Source organism: Rhinoraja longicauda, chromosome 6 (genome assembly GCF_053455715.1).
Source record: "Rhinoraja longicauda isolate Sanriku21f chromosome 6, sRhiLon1.1, whole genome shotgun sequence".
Classification (NCBI taxonomy): domain Eukaryota; kingdom Metazoa; phylum Chordata; class Chondrichthyes; order Rajiformes; family Arhynchobatidae; genus Rhinoraja; species Rhinoraja longicauda.
In genome coordinates, this window is record NC_135958.1 from 25,345,249 (window position 1) to 25,365,838 (window position 20,590).

Consider the following 20,590-nt stretch of genomic DNA (forward strand, 5'->3'; position numbering starts at 1 on the left):
GTCCGCGGAAAGACAATACATTATTACAATTGATACATCCACAGTGTACAGATACATGATATACCTTAGAGATGCAGCACAATGAAGTTGGGATGTAATGTTAAAATTGTACAGGGCATTGGTGAGGCCGAATCTGGAGTATGGTGTGCAGTTCTGGTCGCCAAATTATAGGAAGGATGTCGACAAAATGGAGAGGGTACAGAGGAGATTTACTAGAATGTTGCCTGGGTTTCAGCACTTCGGCTACAGAGAGAGGTTGAACAGGTTGGGTCTTTATTCTTTGGAGCGTAGAAGGTTGAGGGGGGACTTGATAGAGGTTTTTAAAATTTTGAGAGGGACGGACAGAGTTGACGTGGGTAGGCTTTTCCCTTTGAGAGTGGGGAAGATTCCAACAAGGGGACATAGCTTCAGAATTGAGGGACAAAAGTTTAGGGGTAACATGAGGGGTAACTTGTTTACTCAGAGGGTTGTGGCTGTATGGAATGGGCTTCCGGTGGAAGTGGTGGAGGCTGGCTCGATTTTATTATTTAAGAGTAAATTGGATAGGTATATGGATAGGAGGGGATTAGAGGGTTATGGTCTGAGTGCAGGTAGATGAGACTAGGTCAGGGAAAATGGTCGGCGTGGACTGGTAGGGCCGGACAGGCCTGTTTCCATGCTGTAGTTGTTATATGGTTATATGGTTATATGGTAATGCAGGCCCTTCGGCTCAACGAGTCTGCTCCGACCAGCGATCGCCCCGTACACTAGCAGTTTCTTGCACACTAGGGACAATTTGCAATTTTACTGAAGCCAATGAACTCACAAACATGTGCGTCTTTGAAGTGTGGGAGGAAACCGGAGCACCCGGAGAAAGCCCACGCGGTCACAAGGGGAACATACAAAGTCCTTACAGACAGCACCTCTAGTCAGGATCGAACCCAGGGGTCTCTGGCATTGTAAGGCAGCAACTCTACTGCTACACCACTGTGCAGCCCATACGACCTTTGGATAAGCAGATGGATATGCAGGGAATGGAAGGATATGGGTTCTCAGCATTGTAGCGTAAGAGCTCCATTGTCAAAGTCCAATGTCCGCTATGGGGTAGATGAGAATCAGACCATACCCTAGCTTAAAGGAGAAATCGTGGAAGGTTGTGTAGTGGCGATGGACACCACCATATTGAAGATCGTGGAAAAAGTACCTCAATGTGGATGGAGGTGGTAAAATATTTCCCTCTGTACCATACAAGGAAATATCTGTACCATACAAGGTCAAATACTGGAGTCAATTTGTTACAGAAACCCTTTGAATTCTCTCCTTTACAGTGAACTATTTCCAAAATATATGACTTATTAAAGCTTTTCTCACACAGCGGCTGATCTCCTCAGGGGCGAATCTTAAATCACTCCCTCAGGTTGACTGAACAGATTTTATGATCAGCCAGTTGGCAGCTTTCCAGCTGCCTGACTACAGCTGTGCTGGAAGCCTGCATTAACCACTGGGCTCATCCACAGAGGCTAATCCTAAACTCAGGATAGGCACAAAATGCTGGAGTCACTCAGCGGGACAGGCAGCATCTCTGGAGAGAAGGACTGGGTGATGTTCCGTGTCGAGACCCTTCTTCAGGCTGAGATGAATGGGCAGGAAGCATGGTATGGTAGAGAGATGAGGCCGGCACAGTGCCTCACAGCGCCAGAGACCCGGGTTCGATCGTGACTGATCCTGTCAGTACAGAGAAAACTCATGCGGTCAGACCTTCGACAATGTACTGAGCGGATCCAAAGATATTGCCAAGGCACCCACGTTTACATGAAGAGATCAGTGCTTCATAGTAGTATAAGAAAATAACTGCAGATGCTGATACAAATCAGTCTGAAGAAGGGCCTCGACCCGAAACGTCACCCATTCCTTCTCTCCCGAGATGCTGCCTGACCTGCTGAGTTACTCCAGCATTTTGTGAATAAAGTGCTTCATCCAAAGCCTACACTGGGAAAAGATCAAGTGCTGCAGGTCCTATCATAACGTTTAAGAAATAATTGTGACGTTGTCGGCACCAAAACATGCGACACTGACCAAATGAAGATGATATTTTATTGTAATTTGGACCAAAGTGCAGTGAAATGCTTTGCTTTTGCGTCCAAAGTACACAAAAGAGTTGCCACAAAGGTGCTGACAAAGTTACAAAAAGTAGTCATCCCTTCGTGTCCCCCCCCCTCCCCACACTCCGTCTCCCCCTTTGCTCTCGGCATTGCTCAGGTGAGGTCTGCTACATGATTTTACCGGGTTGTAGAAAGTATCACTGAATCATTGCATTTAGACAGGTACATGAATAGTGGAGGGATATGGGCAAAAAAACAGGCTGGTAGGACTAGTGTAGACGGGGCATGCTACTCGGTGTGGGCAAGTTTGGCCGAAGGGTTTGTTTCCGTGCGGTATGACTCTATGGCAAGGAACTGCAGATCCTGGTTTGATATAGAGTAGGTGATAAATGGGACGAATGAGAAAATGCCCAACTGTTTGCATCTGCCTCAATTGTCAGTCAGTGGTAGGGCTCCTCGCTTAATCCAAAATGGTTCCAGTCCCATTTAAAGGGACTAGAGCCCATGTCCCAGATTGGAATTGAGGGAACTGGACAGTATCAGAGTACTATCTCATTAGTATGGGCTAAAGTCCACATACCTTTCTCGAGTGGCAGAAAACATCCAAGGGAATTATCTCTAGTTTTCCTCTCCCCATGACTCCCAAGCCAATTAACCTACAAACCTGCACGTCTTTGGAGTGTCAATAAACTTAACTATTGTCATGTGTACCAAGATACAGTGAAAAGTTTTTTTGTTGCGTGCCATCCTGTCAATGAAAAGACTATACATGATTACAATCAGGCCGTCCACAGTGTACAGATACAGGATGAAGGGTATAACTTTTAGTGCAAGATAAAGTCAAGTAAAGTCTGATAAAAGATAGTTCGAAGGTCTCCGATGGGGTAGATGGGAGGTCAGGACTGCTCTCCAGTTTGGTGAAAGGGCAGTTCAGTTCCCTGATAACAGCTGGGTGGAATTATTCAAGATTATCCCACTGGTGTCCTGATCAATATTTATCTTGGAAACAAGATCTCTAAAGCAGATTATCTGGCCATTATTACATTGCTCATTCTGGGACTGCACTATTATTGTTTGGTTTTTGTTTGTACATATGTGTATGTATGTATGTGTGTGTATATATATATATATATATATATATAACGTACTTGTGAGTATGTATATATATATATATATATATATATATATATATATACACACTGGACTTTTTTTTCTCTCGTTTATTATATTGTTTACAATGTACTATGTTTACTTATCTGTTGTGCTGCAGCAAGTAAGAATTTCATTGTTCTATCTGGGAAATTTGACAATAAAACACTCTTGACTCTTGTCTCTTGACTCTTGACTTGCTGTGTACTAATTGGCCACTGCATTTTTAACATTACAATGGCAATGGTTTCTAATTTGGTTCAGTTGGCTGTATAGTGCTTTGAGACATCCTGAGTATACCATGCGCCCAATGTCTCTGATCACATAGAATGCGTGGTATTTTCTAAGGTCTGATGGACAATTGATCAATGGGCAATGGGTGCAAGTCTCCTTGAGGTGAGGTTACACCTGACAATGTTCATTGCCTTGTTGCACTCGTTGGCAACAGATCAACTCACGCGTTGCTTTGCTCTGCAAGGAACCCTGCTGTGGGAAGATTATTTGGAAACAGATTAACCTTTCACATCCACGCTTTTGTGTGCAGTTCTGATCACCCCATTACAGGAAGAATGTGGAGGCTTCGGTAAAGAAGCAGTACAGGTTTAGTTTAGTTTAGGAAGGAAATGCAGATGCTGCTTTATACCAAAGAGAGGCACAAAATGCTGGAGTAACTCAGAGGGTCAAACAGCATCTCTGGAGGAAAGGAAAAGGTGATGCTTCGGGTTGGGACCCTTCTTTAGCTTAGTTTAGTAGTTTAGTTTAGTTTACTTTAATTTAGTTTATTGTCAAGGGTACCGAGTTTCAGTGAAAAGCTTTTTGTTGCGTGCTAACCAGTCAGTGGGAAGTCTTTACATGATTACAATCGAGCCATCTACAGTGTACAGATAAATGATAAAGGGAATAATGTTTAGTGCAAGATAAAGTCCAGTAAAGTCTGATTAAAGATAGTCCAAGGGTCTTCAATGAGGTAGATAGTAGCTCGGGTCTACTCTCTCGTTGTTGGTAGGATGGTTCAGTTTACCAGAATGCTGCCTGGATTGGAGGCTGTTAGATGCAAGGTGAGGTCAGAAAAGCACGAGGATATGAAGAACTTCACAAGCTAATTTATTTTATAAAATGCAATCTGATGGAGTAACTCAGAGGGTCAGGCAGCATAACTCAGGCGAGAATTTGCTTCATATTAAAAGAGAAGTGCAGGGCAAGTTTTTTTTTTACATAGAGGGTGGTGGGAGCCTTGAACGCACTGACAGGGGTGGTGGTGGTGGGAGCCTTGAACGCACTGACAGGGGTGGTGGTGGTGGGAGCCTTGAACGCACTGACAGGGGTGGTGGTGGTGGGAGCCTTGAACGCACTGACAGGGGTGGTGGTGGTGGGAGCCTTGAACGCACTGACAGGGGTGGTGGTGGTGGGAGCCTTGAACGCACTGACAGGGGCGGTGGTGGAGGCAGATACAATAGTGGCATTTAAGAGACTTGTAGTTAGCCAAAAAGGACAAGTGCTGGAGTAACCCAGCCGCTCAGTCAGCATCCCAGGAGAACATGGATAGGTGACGCTTCGGCTCGAGACCCTTCTTCCGACTGATACTAGAGGGGGGTGGGGGGGGTGAGTAGAAAGCTGCGAATGGGGAGAGGCAGGACAAGGCAGAGCCAGTACACATGTCTGGGAGGGGGGTTTGATAGGCAGCTGGTCGGAAGAAATATCAAAAAGAAAAAAAGAAATAAAGTGTGAGACAGGTTTGAAGAGTTGTGGATTGTAAAGCCAGAGGGAAGGAATTGACAGTGGGGGGTGGGTGGGTAGAGGGGAGATATAGATAGGCCACAGGGAAGCGAAGGAGGGTGAAGAGGAAAGAAGGGGAGATGGACATAAGGATATGAGGGGATTGGAGGGATATGGATCAGGGGGCAGACAGAGGGGCGGCACAGTGGCACAGCGGTAGAGTTGCTGCCTCACAGCACCAGAGACCCGGGTTCGACCCTGACTACGGGTGTTGTCAGTACAGGGTTTGTACGTTCTCCCTGTGACCGGGTGTGTTTTCTCTTAATGCTCCAGTTTCCTCCCAAACTCCAAAGACGTACAGGTTTGTAGGATAATTGGCTTTGGTAAAAAAAATTGTAAATTGTCCCTCGTGTGTAGGACAGTGCTGGTGGACGGGGTGATCGCTGGTCGGCGTGGACTCGGTGGGCCGAATGGCCTGCTTCTGCACTGTATCTCTAAAGTCTAAGGATGAGATTAGTTGAAGCTGGCATCATATTCGGCACAGACGTTGTGGGCTGAAGGGCTTGCTCCCGTGCTGTGCTATTCTGTTCTCTTAATCCGTGCCCTTTGTTAATTGTCTTTTTCCAAGAATTAAGAAGGAAACGGGAGGGAGCCTGCAGGGATTTTTCCACATTCAGTGAGATTACAGTTATCTACACTGTACTCCACTGACGTCCTTTTAGTCTACCTAAATCCTCAGTTATGGTAATCAATCACTCGTGTGTGGAAAACATTAATTATGCCACTTTCCTACGAGTACAGACTCCTAGATTTCCATGCCTATTCCATTCCGATGCTGCTTTTGAACAGCCCTGTCCTAAGTTTGGATCATGTCCATTTATACACCCACCAATATCTTTCCATCAACTCTGACTAACACCTCAAAACAGCCCACACCTCGATTTCCCATCCCCACTGCGTTCAACTGGCATATTGTATTGGATAATAACAGTGCTCTGTCTGTATTACAACTGGCAGATTTCTCAATGTTGGGGACAGGGCCTTACATTCATCATTTTATTCAGGACAAAACTATCAAGCAGTTGTCATTGCATACCAGCTGTGGCTGCGTCTTGCCTGCGCTAACAGCCTATTAATCATTTTCATCTCCCACGTACACGTATTCAACCAATTAAATTGCAGACTTACACAATAATCCTTCCATTTTGGTAACTGGAGCTTAGTAATCAGTGCTGGCAACTTATCTGTGTCCTTAAAAAAGTGTTTAGTGTAGTTTAGTTTAGAGAAACAACGTGGAAACAGGCCCTTCAGCCCACCGGTTCCGAGTCGACCAGCGATCCCCGCACACTAACAGTCTCCTGCTCACTAGGGGTAACTTTTACAATTTTATCCAGCCAATTAACCTACAAGCCTGTACGTCTTTCATGTGTCGTAGGAAACCGAAGGACCCAGAGAAAACTCACGCTGTCACTCGTACAGACAGGACCCGTAGTCAGGATTGAACCTGGGTTACTGGCGCTGTAAGGCAGCAACTCTATCGCTGCGCCACCATGCCGCCCTGTTGTAGTAGTAGTACTGGATGCTGGAGTAGTTTAGTTTAGGTTATTATTGTTACGTGTATCGAGGTAAAGGGAAAAGCATTTTTGTTGCGTGCCGTCCAGTCAGCGAAAAGACAATACATGATTACAATCAAGCTGTCCACAGTTCCAGATACTGGATGAAGGGAATATTGTTTAGCACAAGATAAAGTCCAGTAAAGGCCAATTAAAGTTAGGCTGAGTGTCTCCAATGAGCTAGATGGTGGTGTGGAAAGAAGGGACTGCAGATGTTGGTTTACACTGAAGATAGACACAAATGCTGGAGTAACTCAGCGGGACAGGCAGTATCTCTGGAGAGAAGGAATGGGTGACGTTTCAGGTGGGGACACTTCTTTAGACCTAAAGTCGGAGGAGAGGAAGTCTAGATGTATGAAGGGGTAAGGTATGAAAACGACAGATCAAAGTAGATGGTGATAAAGAAGTATTGAACGGTTCATTGTTAGCTGAGGGGAAGGTGACAAGGATGCATGCAATGAGTAAAATCAGAAGGACTGTGAAAGTAGTCGGAGAACTAGGGCGGGGGAGAGACGGGGAAGGATTACTGGAAGTTAGAGAAATCAATATTCCTACGTTTTTATTTCTGTACCGCCCAATCCCCTGGCATCAGTCTGAACAAGGGTCTCGACCTAAAACGTAACCCATTCATTCTCTCCAGAGATGCTGCCTGTCCCACTGAGTTACTCCAGTACTTTGTGTTGATCTTCAATATTCATACTGCTGGGTTATAAGCAGTTTACAACCCAGCGGTAGGGATATTGAGGTAAGGATAGCGGAGTCAGGGGGTATGGGGAGAAGGCAGGAACGGGGTACTGATTGAGAATGATCAGCCATGATCACATTGAATGGCGGTGCTGGCTCGAAGGGCCGAATGGCCTCCTCCTGCACCTATTGGCTATTGTCTATTGATTTCACTAATTTAAGACATTTCTAATTTCTAATTTTAATTGGCTTCAGTAAAATTGTAAATAGTCCTCTTGTGCGGGATAGTGCTTGTGTATGGGGTGATCGCTGGTCGGCGTAGGCTCGGTGGGCCAAAGGGCCTGTTTCCATGCCATAGCTGTAAAGTCTAAAGGTTTGTGCCATACCAAATGAGGCAACAGAGCTGGGTGTGTTGGAAAGCCCAATGAATAGGCATGCACTGATATCCCTCAGCGAGCTACCATTTATAACACTCTCCTGACAAGCTATCTACAAGCTCTCTCCATAAAGAGCTGGCTGGTCTAACTGCAGCCCATATAACGTTCCTTACTTTGGATCGTTGCAGTGCCTCTCCCTGTACGACACTCCGCCACCACAGGTCCGGGAGCACTCTGACCACTCCGACCAACTGGACCATTGGCCGTTAATGGGCTTAGGACCATTGTCACCGTATTTCAGGCATTGCCCTCGCCGACACCACTGCAAAGACAGAGGAACCAGAGGTTAGGCTGTACCTACTTACCGGGCTTCCTTGACACATTGAAAAGTACAGGAGAGGATGGGCGGCATGGTGGCGCAGCGTCAGAGACACGGGTTCGATCCTGACTACGGGTGTTGGCTGTACGGTTTATATGTTCTTCCTGTGACCACGTGCGTTTTCTCCTGGTGCTCCGGTTTCCTCCCATATTCCAAAGACGTGCAGGTTTGTAGGTTAACTGGCTTCAATAAATTTCCCCCAAATTGTTGGATAGAACTAATGTATAGGGTATAGTTGGTCGGTGGGGACTCGGTGGACCGAAGCCCCTGTTTCCACGCTGTATCTCTAAACTAAGGAAGGTGAAACGAACCATAATTTGGGCCTCAGGTGCAGTTCATCTTCTGCTGTTCAAGAGCATCTCTAAGATGGGTGTTGAATGCAACTAATAGGTTTAAGGTGACGGGGGAAAGATTTAATCGGAACCTGAGGGGTAACTTTTTCACACAGAGGGTGGAGGGTGTATGGAACGAGCTGCCAAAGGAAGTAGTTGATGCAAGTACTATGGCAATGTTTAAGAAACATTTAGACAGGTACATAGAAAGGACAACTTTAGAGGGCTATAGGCCAAATGCAGGCAGGTGGGACTAGTGTAGATGGGGCATGTTTGTTAGAGCGGGCAACTTGGGCCGAATGGCCTGTTTCCACGCTGCATTACTATGACATGATGACACTACAACATAGTAGTGGCCCAGATGGAAACGTTTCAGAAGCTTCTTCAAATAAAAAATCAGCTCACTGCAAAATTACACAACCAAATAATAATCTTACTAAAAAGCCCAGTGGACCAACTCATCAGCCGTGTGCAAAGACAGGGTGCCTTGCAACAGTGAAAGCAACGAACTGCAGGTGCTGGTTTACAAAAAGAGACACAAAGTGCTGGAGTAACTCAGCGGGTAAGGCTGCATCTCTGGCGAAGTCAAGAGACAAGTCAAGAGTGATTTATTGTAATATATCCCCCAAAACAGAACAATGAAAATCTTACTTGCAGCAGCACAACAGTTTTGTAAAGACATTCTAGGAAAGACATTCTAGCCTTAGAGGGAGTACAGAGAAGGTTCACCAGATTGATCCCTGGGATGGCAGGACTTTCATATGAAGAAAGACTGGATAGACTCGGCTTATACTCGCTGGAATTTAGAAGACTGAGGGGGGATCTTATAGAAACATATAAAATTCTTAAGGGGTTGGAGAGGCTAGATGCGGGAAGATTGTTCCCGATGTTGGGGAAGTCCAGAACCAGGGGCCACAGCTTAAGGATAAGGGGGGAGTCTTTTAGGACCGAGATGAGAAAACATTTCTTCACACAGAGAGTGGTGAATCTGTGGAATTCTCTGCCACAGAAGGTAGTTGAGGCCAGTTCATTGGCTATATTTAAGAGGGAGTTAGATGTGGCCCTTGTGGCTAAAGGGATCAGGGGGTATGGAGAGAAGGCAGGTACAGGTTACTGAGCTGGATGATCAGCCATGATCATATTGAATGGCGGTGCAGGCTCAAAGGGCCGAATGGCCTACTCCTGCACCCATTTTCTATGTTTCTAAACATAATACTCTGTAAAACCCATAATCAACAACAAAAAATTATAGATATACATATGTATACATACACGCAAACACACACACATATATATATACATATATATATACACACACACTGATGACCCAAAACATTATGACCACCTGCCTAATATGCTGTTGGTCGTCCGTGTGCCACCAAAACAGCACCGACCCGCCGAGGCATGGACTCTACAAGACCCCTGAAGGTGTCCTGTGGTATCTGGCACCAAATCATTAGCAGCAGATCCTTTAGCAGCACCCCACAAGCCTTGCCGTTTCAGAGACGCTTTGACCCAGTCGTCTGACCATAACAATTTGGCCCTTGTCAAAGTCGCTCAGGTCTTTACTCCTGCCCATTTCTCCTGCATCCAACACATCAACTTCAAGAACTGACTGTTCACTTGCTGCCTAATATATCCCACCCCTTGACAGGTGCCGTTGTAACAAGATAATCAATGTTATTCACTTCACCTGTCAGTGGTCATAATGTTTCGGTGTATATGCGTGTGTGTATATAATATATAAATATATATATACAAGAAACAAACATATAAACAAACATGAAATGCTGGAGTAACACGGCAGGACTGGCAGCATCTCTGGAGAGAAGGAATGGGTGACATTTCTGTCGAGACCCTTCTTCAGACTGATGTCAGGGGAGTGGGTGGGACAAGGATAGAACGTCGTCGGAGACAGTAAGACTGGTGGGAGAACTGGGAAGGGGAGGGGATAGAGAGTGAAAGCAAGGGCTATTTGAAGTTAGAGAAGTCAATGTTCATATCGCTGGGGTATAAACTACCCAAGCAAAATATGACGTGCTGTTCCTCCAATTTGCGCTGGGCCTCACTCTAACAATGGAGGAGGCCCAGAACAGAAAGGTCAGATTGGGAATGGGAGAGGGAGTTGAAGTGCTGAGCCACTGGGAGATCAGGTAAGTTAAGACGGACTGAGCGGTGGTGTTCAGCGAAACGATCACCGAGCCTGCACTTGATCTCGCCGATGTAGAGAAGTTGACACCTGGAACAGCGGATGCAGTAGATGAGGTTGGAGGAGGTACAGGTGAACCTCTGCTTCACCTGGAAAGACTGTTTGGGTCCTTGGATGGAGTCGAGGGGGGAGGTAAAGGGACAGGTGTTGCATCTCCAGCAGTTGCAGGAGAAAGTACCTGGGGAGGGGGTGGCTTGGGTGGGAAGGGACGAGTTGACCAGGGAGTTTCAGAGGGAATGGTCTCTGCGTAAAGCAGAAAGGGGTGGAGATGGGAAGATGTGGCCAGTAGTGGGATCACGTTGGAGGTGGCAAAAATGTTGGAGGATTATATGCTGTATGCGACGGGTGATGGGGTGGAAGGTGAGGACAAGGGGGACTCTGTCCTTGTTACGAATGGGGGGAGGGGGAGCAAGAGCAGAGCTGCGGGATATCGAGGAGATCCTAGTGAGAGCCTCATCTATAATGGAAGAGGGGAACCCCCGTTTGCGGTCTAAAGAATGAGGACATCTCCGATGCCCTGGTATGGAACACCTCATCAGATGCGGCGTAGATGGAGGAATTGGGAGTAGGGGATACAGACTGTACAAGAACCAAGGTAGGAAGAAGTGTAGTCTAAGCCCTGCGCCAGTCTTACTGTCTCCGTCTACATTCTATCTTTGTCCCGCCACTCCCCTGACATCAGTCTGAAGAAGGGTCTCGACCCGAAACGTCACCCATTCCTTCTCTCCAGGGATGCTGGCTGCCCCGCTGAGTTACTCCAGCATTCTGTGTCTACCTTCGATTTAACCCAGCATCTGCAGTTCTTTCTTACACATATAAACAAACGTGGATGGGTAATGTTACAGTTTGGGAGCCTTCTTCAGACCCGAAACTTGGGTCTTTGTTTTCCAGAGATGCTGCTGGACCCGCTGAGTTACTCCAGCACTTTGTGTCTTTTTTTTTTGCCTTGTGACAGTGCCACTGAAATGACGTATCCCCAAATAAAGTTTGCAAGGAAACGTAGGTCTCATGTTCAGTATCCCTCATTCTTGGCTTATCGGAGACCTGCACTTTATTTCTCAAGTCAGACTGTCCCGCTGAGCAACAGCAACACACATGAATGGTAATTTCATTTAGAGCCACATTTCGCCCCATCATTTCTAATCTTTACTAAGAGGATTAACACTTGACATAATAAGGCGACACTAACTGATTGATACCAGCTGAGATAATCACTTTAGCCCTGACCATGTTTATTCCTTTCTGTGGAGAACCCCTGTAGCAACCAAATTGCAATCATGTGATAAATTTTGCGGTCTAATTGTCGGGGAAGAGATACAGTATAATTAACGTCAGTGACCGGGCCTTGGAAGCGTGCCAATGTTCATCTCATGCCGTCAGCTGAGAGCAACCCTCCACACGCAGTCTGCGCTCAATCATTCACCATTTCTCCCTCAGCACATGCCGTCAAGGTGCCTGCTGAGTATCAAACGCCGGCCTGCAATCTCATCGAGATGTCGGTCTGGCCTCCATCACCTGCACACTTGTGTAGATCTTACTTAAAGCAGATCTTGAAATAGGGTTCAATTAAAAAACATAATTTAATGAGCATTTGAATCACCAAAGTATAGAAGGCTGTGGACCAAATGAATCGGACTATAGAGGAGGTGGGTTCAGAGTAGATGGGAACAGTTTAGATGGGATCAGTGGCATGTAGGCGGGACCAGAGTAGATGGGACCAAAGTAGACAGACAAGATTAGGTGGGACCAGAATAGGGGGACCAGATTAGGTCCGACCAATGTAGGTGGGACCAGAGTAGGTGGGGACCAGAGTAGGTGGTACCAGATTGGGGGGACCAATGTAGGTGGGACCAGTGTAGGTGTGACCAGAGTTGGTGGGAACAGATTAGGGGGACCAGTGCCGGTGGGACCAGTGCCGGTGGGACCAGTGCCGGTGGGACCAGTGCCGGTGGGACCAGTGCCGGTGGGACCAGTGCCGGTGGGACCAGTATAGATAGGATCAGATTAGGGGGACCCGCTCTACCAGCTGTGCCATTGTGCCACTGTCTCTCAGCAGCAGAGAACCACAACTGACAACATCTATGTGGAAATTTGGCACGAGTTGGTCATCAGCTAAAAATGACAGTGGGGCAAGTGGATACCATCTGACCAAAAGACACAAGACACTCACCTTGTTGGATCCACACATTGTACCTTCGGCAGCTGGCATGAACTTTGTCTCGCATCTGTGACCACTCCTGTGACACCAAAGTGCCTTGCAAATATCCTAAAGGGAACATAAAAGAAAGTGTTTGAGTAAAACTGCACACGTTACCCCATCACATTGGGATCGCAATGAGTCCATTGGGTCTCCAACATCACCCTCTCACAATCCTGGACCTTTCCAAATTAGTGAAGAGCAATTGAGTTCAGTTGAGTTTAGTTTAATTTAGTTGAGTTTCTTTCATTTTATTTTATTTTATTGAGTTCAGTTCAGTTTAGTTTAGTTTAATTTATTATCTCGTGTGCAGAGGTACTGTGCAACGCTTCTTTGTTGCGTGCTAAAGAGTCAGCGGTAAAAAACTATACATGATTACAATCAAGCCGTCCACAGTGTACAGATACAGGACAAAGAGAAAAATGTTTCGGACAACATAAACTCCAGAAAAGTCTGATTAAAGATAATCCAAGGGTCTCCAATGAGGTAGATGGTAGGTCAAGACTGCTCTCTAGTTTGTGAGAGGATGCCTGATCAGAGAGATTTGGATGAGGATGGTCGTTTATCCAAAATCAAAACAGTCAGATTTATATCAATGGGTTGTATCACTCTGGTTTAGTCATAGAGTCACACAGCACAGAAACAGACCCTTCAGCCCACCACGTCCACCAGTAACTCAGCAAGTCAGTCAGCATCTCTGAAGAAAAAGAATAGGGGACGTTTCAGGTCGGAACCCTTCCTCAGACTGAAAGTAGAGGTGGGGGGGGGGATGGGGAGGGGGGGGGAAGAGTAAATGAACTGGAGGAGGGAAAAGGCCAGAATAAATCAGGGTCGGCAACAGATAATATCAAGAAGGATAGAGCCCACAATGGCCCATTGTTGGCTTTGGAAGACGTGATAACAGGAGGGATACGAGGGTGGAACAGGTAGGACATCTGTGTTGTTGGTCTCTCTCCACTCCAGCTGTATAAAGTGGTTCACATTTCCAGGGGTCTCCATTTTATTTCCTATTTGCAGCTATTTCAGCCAGAAGTAGAGACCTGTGACAAAACCTTTTAAAAAAAGAGACACAAAAGGGAAATGTAGAAACAATAAACATGAGAAAAGATTTATTTTTTTTAATTTAAAGTGCTTATTTACAACAGTGGTTTAATAGTTTGGCATCAAACTGACTTGTGGTATTATGAGCAGATTTTGAATCACAGCATATGTTCGAGGGAAATTGAATTCTCCCACATCTGCCAGATGTATAAAGGTCAAGAAATTATGGGATGGCATTTACCAGTAATCCTTTTCAGATTAAATTCCTATAAACTTGCAGTGAAACTTTTCACATGTTGTGTTAGCATGCAAATAGTTGCTAGTGTTGGTGCTTATGTACATATACATGTGAGTGCGGAAGGGTGCTGACTCGAAATGTCGTCTGTCCATTCCCTCCACTCCTGTTGCCTGACCTGCCGAGTTCCTCCAGCACTTTGTGTTTTGCTGAGTTTATGGGAGATTCGACGAAATCAACCGTTCCACTGGAAGACACAGTGGCGCAGCAGGTAGAGCTGATGCCTCACAGCGCCGGAGACCCGGGTTCGATCCTGACCTCGGGTTCAGCCTGTGTGGAGTTCCCCCCGTGACCGCGTGGGTTTGTAGGTGGACTGAATGAAGAACATTTTTCTCAAATCCTCCCTTCCTCGACTCCAATCCTTCTTCCAATGCGTCTCACCCCCGTCAGTCTCCCTTATGCCTTCTACCATCAGGCAAGAGGTACAGAGGTTTCAAAATGCTCACCTCCAGATTCAGGGACCGTTTCTTCCCAGCTGTTATCAGGCAACTGAACCATCTTATCACCATCTAGAGGGTAGTCCTGACCTCCCATGTAGCTCATTGGAAAACTCTGAACTATCTTTAATCGGACCTTATCGGATGTGATCTTGTACTAAACAATATTCCCTTTACCCTGTACCTGTACACTGCAGATGGCTTGATTGTAAACATATGTAGTCTTTTCGCTGACTGGAAGCAGGCAGCAAAAAAGCTTCACTGTACCTCAGTGCACTTGACAATAAACTAAACTAAACCAATCTACTGACCGCTCTGCTAAGGAAGAGATCCTGCCCGTTCACCCTATGTAGGCCCCTCATACTTCGTTAAATCTATGCCCAGCACTACTTTAAAACAACCCCAGTCAAAACTGTCTCCTCAGAGTTAATTGCCTGACCTTTCAGCAAAGTCCTTGTAAATCTCCCCTGCCCTCTCTGCATCACACCACTCATAGTGTCAGTGTCAAGAGTCAAGAGTGTTTAATTGCCATCTGTACTGGCAACAGAACAACGAAATTAATACGTGCTTAAGAGGCTTTCCAGGCACTTTAACACAATAAACACAAGTGCAAAAATCAATAATACAATGAAATGATATTCAATAATGCTAGGTAACTAGACCGTAATAGTGCAAAACGAAAGTATTTATTGCAGCCAAAATCAATGTCCACAGTAGATCACAGAGAAACAAGGAACTGCAGATGCTGGTTGACACAAAAAGACACACAGTGCCGGAGTAACTCAGCGGGTCAGGCAACATCTTGATGTTATTGATTAGTACAGGTGTCACAGGTTATGGGGAGAAGGCAGGAGAATGGGGTTAGGAGGGAGAAATAGATCCGCCAGAATTGAATGGTGGAGTAGACTTGATGGGCGAAATGACCTAATTCTACTACTATTCCTTATGTCCTTATGACATCTCTGTCGGGACCCTTCTTTAGAAGAAGTGTCTGAAAAAGGGTCCTAGCCCGAAATGTCACCTATCCATGTTCTCCAGAGATGCTGCCTGACCTGCGGAGTTACTACAGTGCTTTGTGTTCTTTTCCTTCTACTCCATCTTTGATGATTTAACCTGCCTTTTTGAGGTAGCACTTCCTGTGACTGGAACTGCATAAAGTGTATTAATTGTGGACTAGGTAATATTTTATCCAGTAGGCCGGCACCGTGGTGCAGCGGTAGAGTTACTGCCTTATATCGCCAGAGACCCGGGTTCGATCCTGAGTACGGATGCTGTCTGTATGAAGTTTGTACGTTCTCCCTGTGACCGCGTGGGTTTTCTCCGGGTGCTCCAGTTTCCTCCCACACTCAAAAGACGTGCGGGTTTGTAGGTTAATTGTCTTCGGTAAATTGTCCCGAGTGTGTTGGATAGTGCTAATGTAGGGTGTGATCGCTGGTCAGCACGGACTCGGTGGGCCGAATGGCCTGTTTCCGCGCTGCAGCTCTAAAACTAAAACTTCTCCCTTTGCTTTTGGGTTCCACGCCTTGGTCAATAATGGCACTTCATGGGATCTCACTGTGTGAACATTAGCTGCCTTTACTTTCTTTGTTAGAGCACCAAATGCACTTCAAAAGGTATTCCATTGACTGTAAAGCACTTCAAGATCCCCAAAGGGCATAGAAAGTGCTGTACAAATACAAGTTCGTTCTTTGTTCCCTTCCCTTCAGCCAAGATAGGCCTGGCAATATCCTAGCTTCATATTTACAAACCTAACCCACTTGTTCCTAACAGAATGGACATCAAACTGATCGCAGGCTTTGGATGCGATGATGTTTAAATAAACCCCGTTGCCTGGCACCAAACCAGCAGCTGGCATTATGCCAAGGCTGGCAACGTTCCTCATTAAAGCTGGCAACAATGGCACAGTTTGAAAAGTCATTCAGTCAAAGCCTATCTCACTGAGCGATCGGTGTTAAAACAAAATCCGTTCACTTCGCGCTGTGAAACTCGAACGTTTGACTGCTCATTAAACTTAGTGTGGTCACTTGACATTGCTGAGGCTTAATCAGCTGTGAGCTGCCTAAAGTCCTGTTATAACTGAAAATAAGGCCGTCTTTGCATTATCGGTTTGCCAATGATTGATATGAAATTCCTCCAAACCACAAGTCGGCTGCAAAGAATCCTTGAGGTTCACTTCAAAGGCTGACACTCGAGATGCAGTGGCGCCACAGTGGCGCAACTGGTAGAGCTGCTGCCTCTCAGCGCCAGAGATCAGGGGTTCGATCCTGATCTTGGGTGCTCTCTGGGTAGACTTTGCACGTTCTCCCTGTGACCGCGTGGGCTTCCTCCTGGTGCTCCGGTTTCCTCCTACATCCCAAAGACGAGCAGGTTTGTAGGTTAATTGTCCTCTGTAACTTGTCCCTAGTGTGCAGGATGTGGATGGGAAAGTGGGATAACATAGAACTGATGTGAGCAGGTGATCAATGGTCAGTGTGGACTCGGTGGGTCTAAGGGCCTGTTTCCACGTTGCATCTCTAAACATGTTTAGTTTAAAGATGTAACACCGTATAATGAACTGGTTTAGTTTAGAAATACAGCATGGTAGTAACGCATGTCCTACTGAACCTGGTATTTATTTCACAAAATGCTAGAGTAACTCAGCAGGTCAGGCAGCATCTCAGGAGAGAAGGAATGGGTGACGTTTCGGGTCGAGACCCTTCTTCAGATCCTTCTTCCTCTTTTCGACGAGAGTTTAGCAACATGCTGTCTCGCTGCTCCCCCCCTGTGATTTCTCCTGCCCTCCTCCTCTCTCCTACTGAATCTGGCTCAGTGATGTTCTCCTGGCAGCCTGACCAAGTTAATTATAGGTTCAAATCCCATCCAGGACTAGTTCTATATAATGCTGTCTAACCCTCCAATATAACACCGGGTTGAAGAAACCAAACATACTTTGGATTTCACTGTAATTTCCTATTTTGTATTTGTATTTGCTAAGAACACACAGAAAACTGATGACAATTTATGTATCTTTTATTTATAATGAATGATCTCTTGCTCTCTTGCTGTCCACTTTGCTGATGTAACACTGTAAATTTCCCCGGTGTGGGACGGATAAAGGAATATATTAGTATTAGTGCATGTATCTGCACTAATACTAATACTAATATATTCCTTTATTCGTCATTTTTTCATTGCCATGATGGGTTTTCAACATATCACTCTATCAATGATCAGTGACGACTCAGTGGGCCGAAGGGCCTGTTTCCCTGTGGGAGAGTCTAGGACAAGAGGACATAGCCTCAGAATGTAAGGACATACCTTTAGAAAGGGGATGAGGAGGAATTTCATTAGTCAGAGGGTGGTGTATCTGTGGAATTCATCTGTGGAAGTCATTGGGTATTTTTAAGGTGGAGATTGATAGATTCTTAATTAGAGTGGGTGTCAGGGGTTATGGGGGAAGGCAGGGAAAGATAGATCAGCCATGATTGAATGGCGGAATAGATCTGATGGGCCGAATGGCCTAATTCTGCTCATTTATGAAACCGGAGCACCCAGAAAAACCCACCCAGTCACATTCAGGAGCACACAGGGAGCAGAGCAAGGGACTGAATATACATCCCCTCAGAACATCAGTGTTGTGGGTCAGGGTGGAAGGAATGTTACGACCAATTCCAACTGACTGAGGTCCGTCAGTAAGGAGGAGGCAATTAAGAATCAACCACAGTAGTGGTCTTGAACCACATATTGGCAAGATGAGAGAGGACAGCAGATTTCCTTCCCTGAAGTATATTAGTGAACCAGCTGGGTTTTTATGACAATCTGCTAGTTATCAATATTGCAGCTCGTTATTTTTAAATTTCAGGTTTATGTAATTACTGTAAGTTAAATTTTTCATTGCCATGATGGGTTTTCAACATATCACTCTATCAATGGTACATACTTGGTATGGAAAATGGTATAGCTTCAAGATGAGGGAGTACAGTTTAAAGGAGATGTGTTGGGCATGTTTTTTTATACAGAGGGTTGGTGGGTGCCTGGAACCCACTACCAGAGATGGTGGTGGAGGCAGATACCATAGTGGCATTAAATAGGTTTTTAGGTAGGCACATAGATATGCAGGGAATGGAGGGGTATGGATCACCTGTTTACCTTGGCATTATTTTCAGCACAGACATCGTGGGCCGTTGTAGTTTTCTCTGCTCTATCTTCAGACCTTTGGCACTCACCAAAGGTGTTTGGTGCTTGGCATGGAGTCGATGGGCTGTTTACATGACCTATAACTCTAGGACTGTGACCGACCGCAGGATTAGATTTTTTAGATTTAGAGATACAGCACGGAAACAGGCCCTTCGGCCCACCGAGTCCGCGCCGCCCAGCGATCCCCTCACATTAACACTATCCTACACACACTTGGGACAATTTTTACATTTTACCCAGCCAATTAACCTACATACCTGTACGTCTTTGGAGTGTGGGAGGAAACCGAAGATCTCGGAGAAAACCCATGCAGGTCACGGGGAGAACGTACAAACTCCGTACAGACGGCGCCCGTAGTCAGGATCGAACCTGAGTCTCCGGCGCTATAACTGCATTGCTCCCATATCCCCAAATTAATGCACAAAGATGGAACTAACTCAGTACACTCTTTCTGTACACGTTGCTAATCAGGGATTGTGCTTAGGTATGGCAATACTTTATTGGACTGCATGCAAGAAAATAATTCCACTGTGAGTTTGCATAAATGACAAGAAAAGTACCACTGATCAGTGATTAAAAAAATATCACTCAGCGACTCAGAAAGATGAGGAGTAGGACAGTTGTACCTTCACAAAGTCGAGGGAGCACAGCTTGGCCTTGGGTCCAAACTGCCACTTGCATTGTGTGTTGGCATCGTAGAGCTGTCCAGGTAGCAGGCTCGGGTACTGGTACTCATGTAGGTGCTTTGGCTCATCCACCAAGCAAGAAGCCTGAGCTGTACTGTGAATGAAACATATTTCAGGCTTTGTGAAAAGAAAAGTGGGAGCGGAGAACAGACAAAGCCTCTGCAGGAGCCCTGTCCTAACAGACCCTTTCCCCAATTTCCTCCATCCGAAGAAGGGTCTCGTCCCGAAACGTCGCCCATTCCTTCCCTCCAGAGATGCTGCCTGTCCCGCTGAGTTGCTCCAGCATTTTGTGTCGATCCCCAATTTCTTGCGGTATTGGATGGAGGGGGTTCCCAAACCGTGTGACACTCCTTGCCTCTTCTTTGAGATACATCCCGTTAGGATGGTTTGTGGACAGAGAATAAACCAGGAAGTGGTGGGTCACAGAACATGTGAAGTGCACCCTACCTGAGGAATCTGTTGAGATACTGCCGACTGCACACAGACCAGGAGAAGATCCCATTGTTCCCGGCCAGAGTGGGCGACATGATGTTCCCCTCCGTTTTCCGACACGGGTTTCCTTCTCCGTCGTGAATCATGCCAAAGCTGTGTTGGAAAGTAAACGGTGATAGACGTCAACCAAAATTTAGCAACATGAGATTATGATACCTGTCAACAAGGATAGATATTGAGGCTCAGGGACAGCTGTTATCGGGCTGAATGGCCTACGATCCTGTGATTTCATTGAAGGGCTGCAGCTCTTCCTCCTCGGACGGTGTAACCAGGATGGAGCCGCTGGAGTCGGCGGGCGCTAGGAGTGGGTGGTAGGAGGGTGAAAGGGGGGTCAGCTTCAGGAGGCGCCCCCCCCCCCCCAGGACACAAAGATGGCCAGTCAAGGAGAGGAGAGGGACGTCGGTTCGCGGGAACTGCTCCAGTACAACGAGCGCGCGAGCCGACCGAACTTTGGACTTTGAATAATGGCGCCTTAAATGGCAGCGCCTGCATGGGAAATACACGCGCAGTTGCATATGTGACAAATAAAGCACCATTGAAAGTGCTGGAGTAGCTCAACGGGCCAGGCAGCATCCCTGGAGAAAAGGAATAGGTGACGTTTCGGGTCCAGACCTATTTTTTCACCTATTCCTTTTCGCCAGAGATACGACCTGACCCGCTGAGTTAATCCGGCTATTTGTGTCTATTATCAGTGTAAACCAGCATCCGCAGTTCCTTCCTACACAT

General features: G+C 46.2%; 1 protein-coding gene across 1 annotated transcript in view; it reads right to left on the reverse strand.

Annotated features, from left to right (window-relative positions):
• adamts18 (ADAM metallopeptidase with thrombospondin type 1 motif, 18) overlaps window positions 1–20,590 on the reverse strand; it is a 156,929-nt gene that overhangs the window by 52,172 nt on the left and 84,167 nt on the right. The window contains 4 exon segments of the mRNA XM_078401737.1: window positions 7,794–7,942; window positions 12,711–12,806; window positions 19,313–19,466; window positions 19,820–19,957. Of these exon segments, the coding sequence (XP_078257863.1) occupies window positions 7,794–7,942; window positions 12,711–12,806; window positions 19,313–19,466; window positions 19,820–19,957 (537 nt within the window).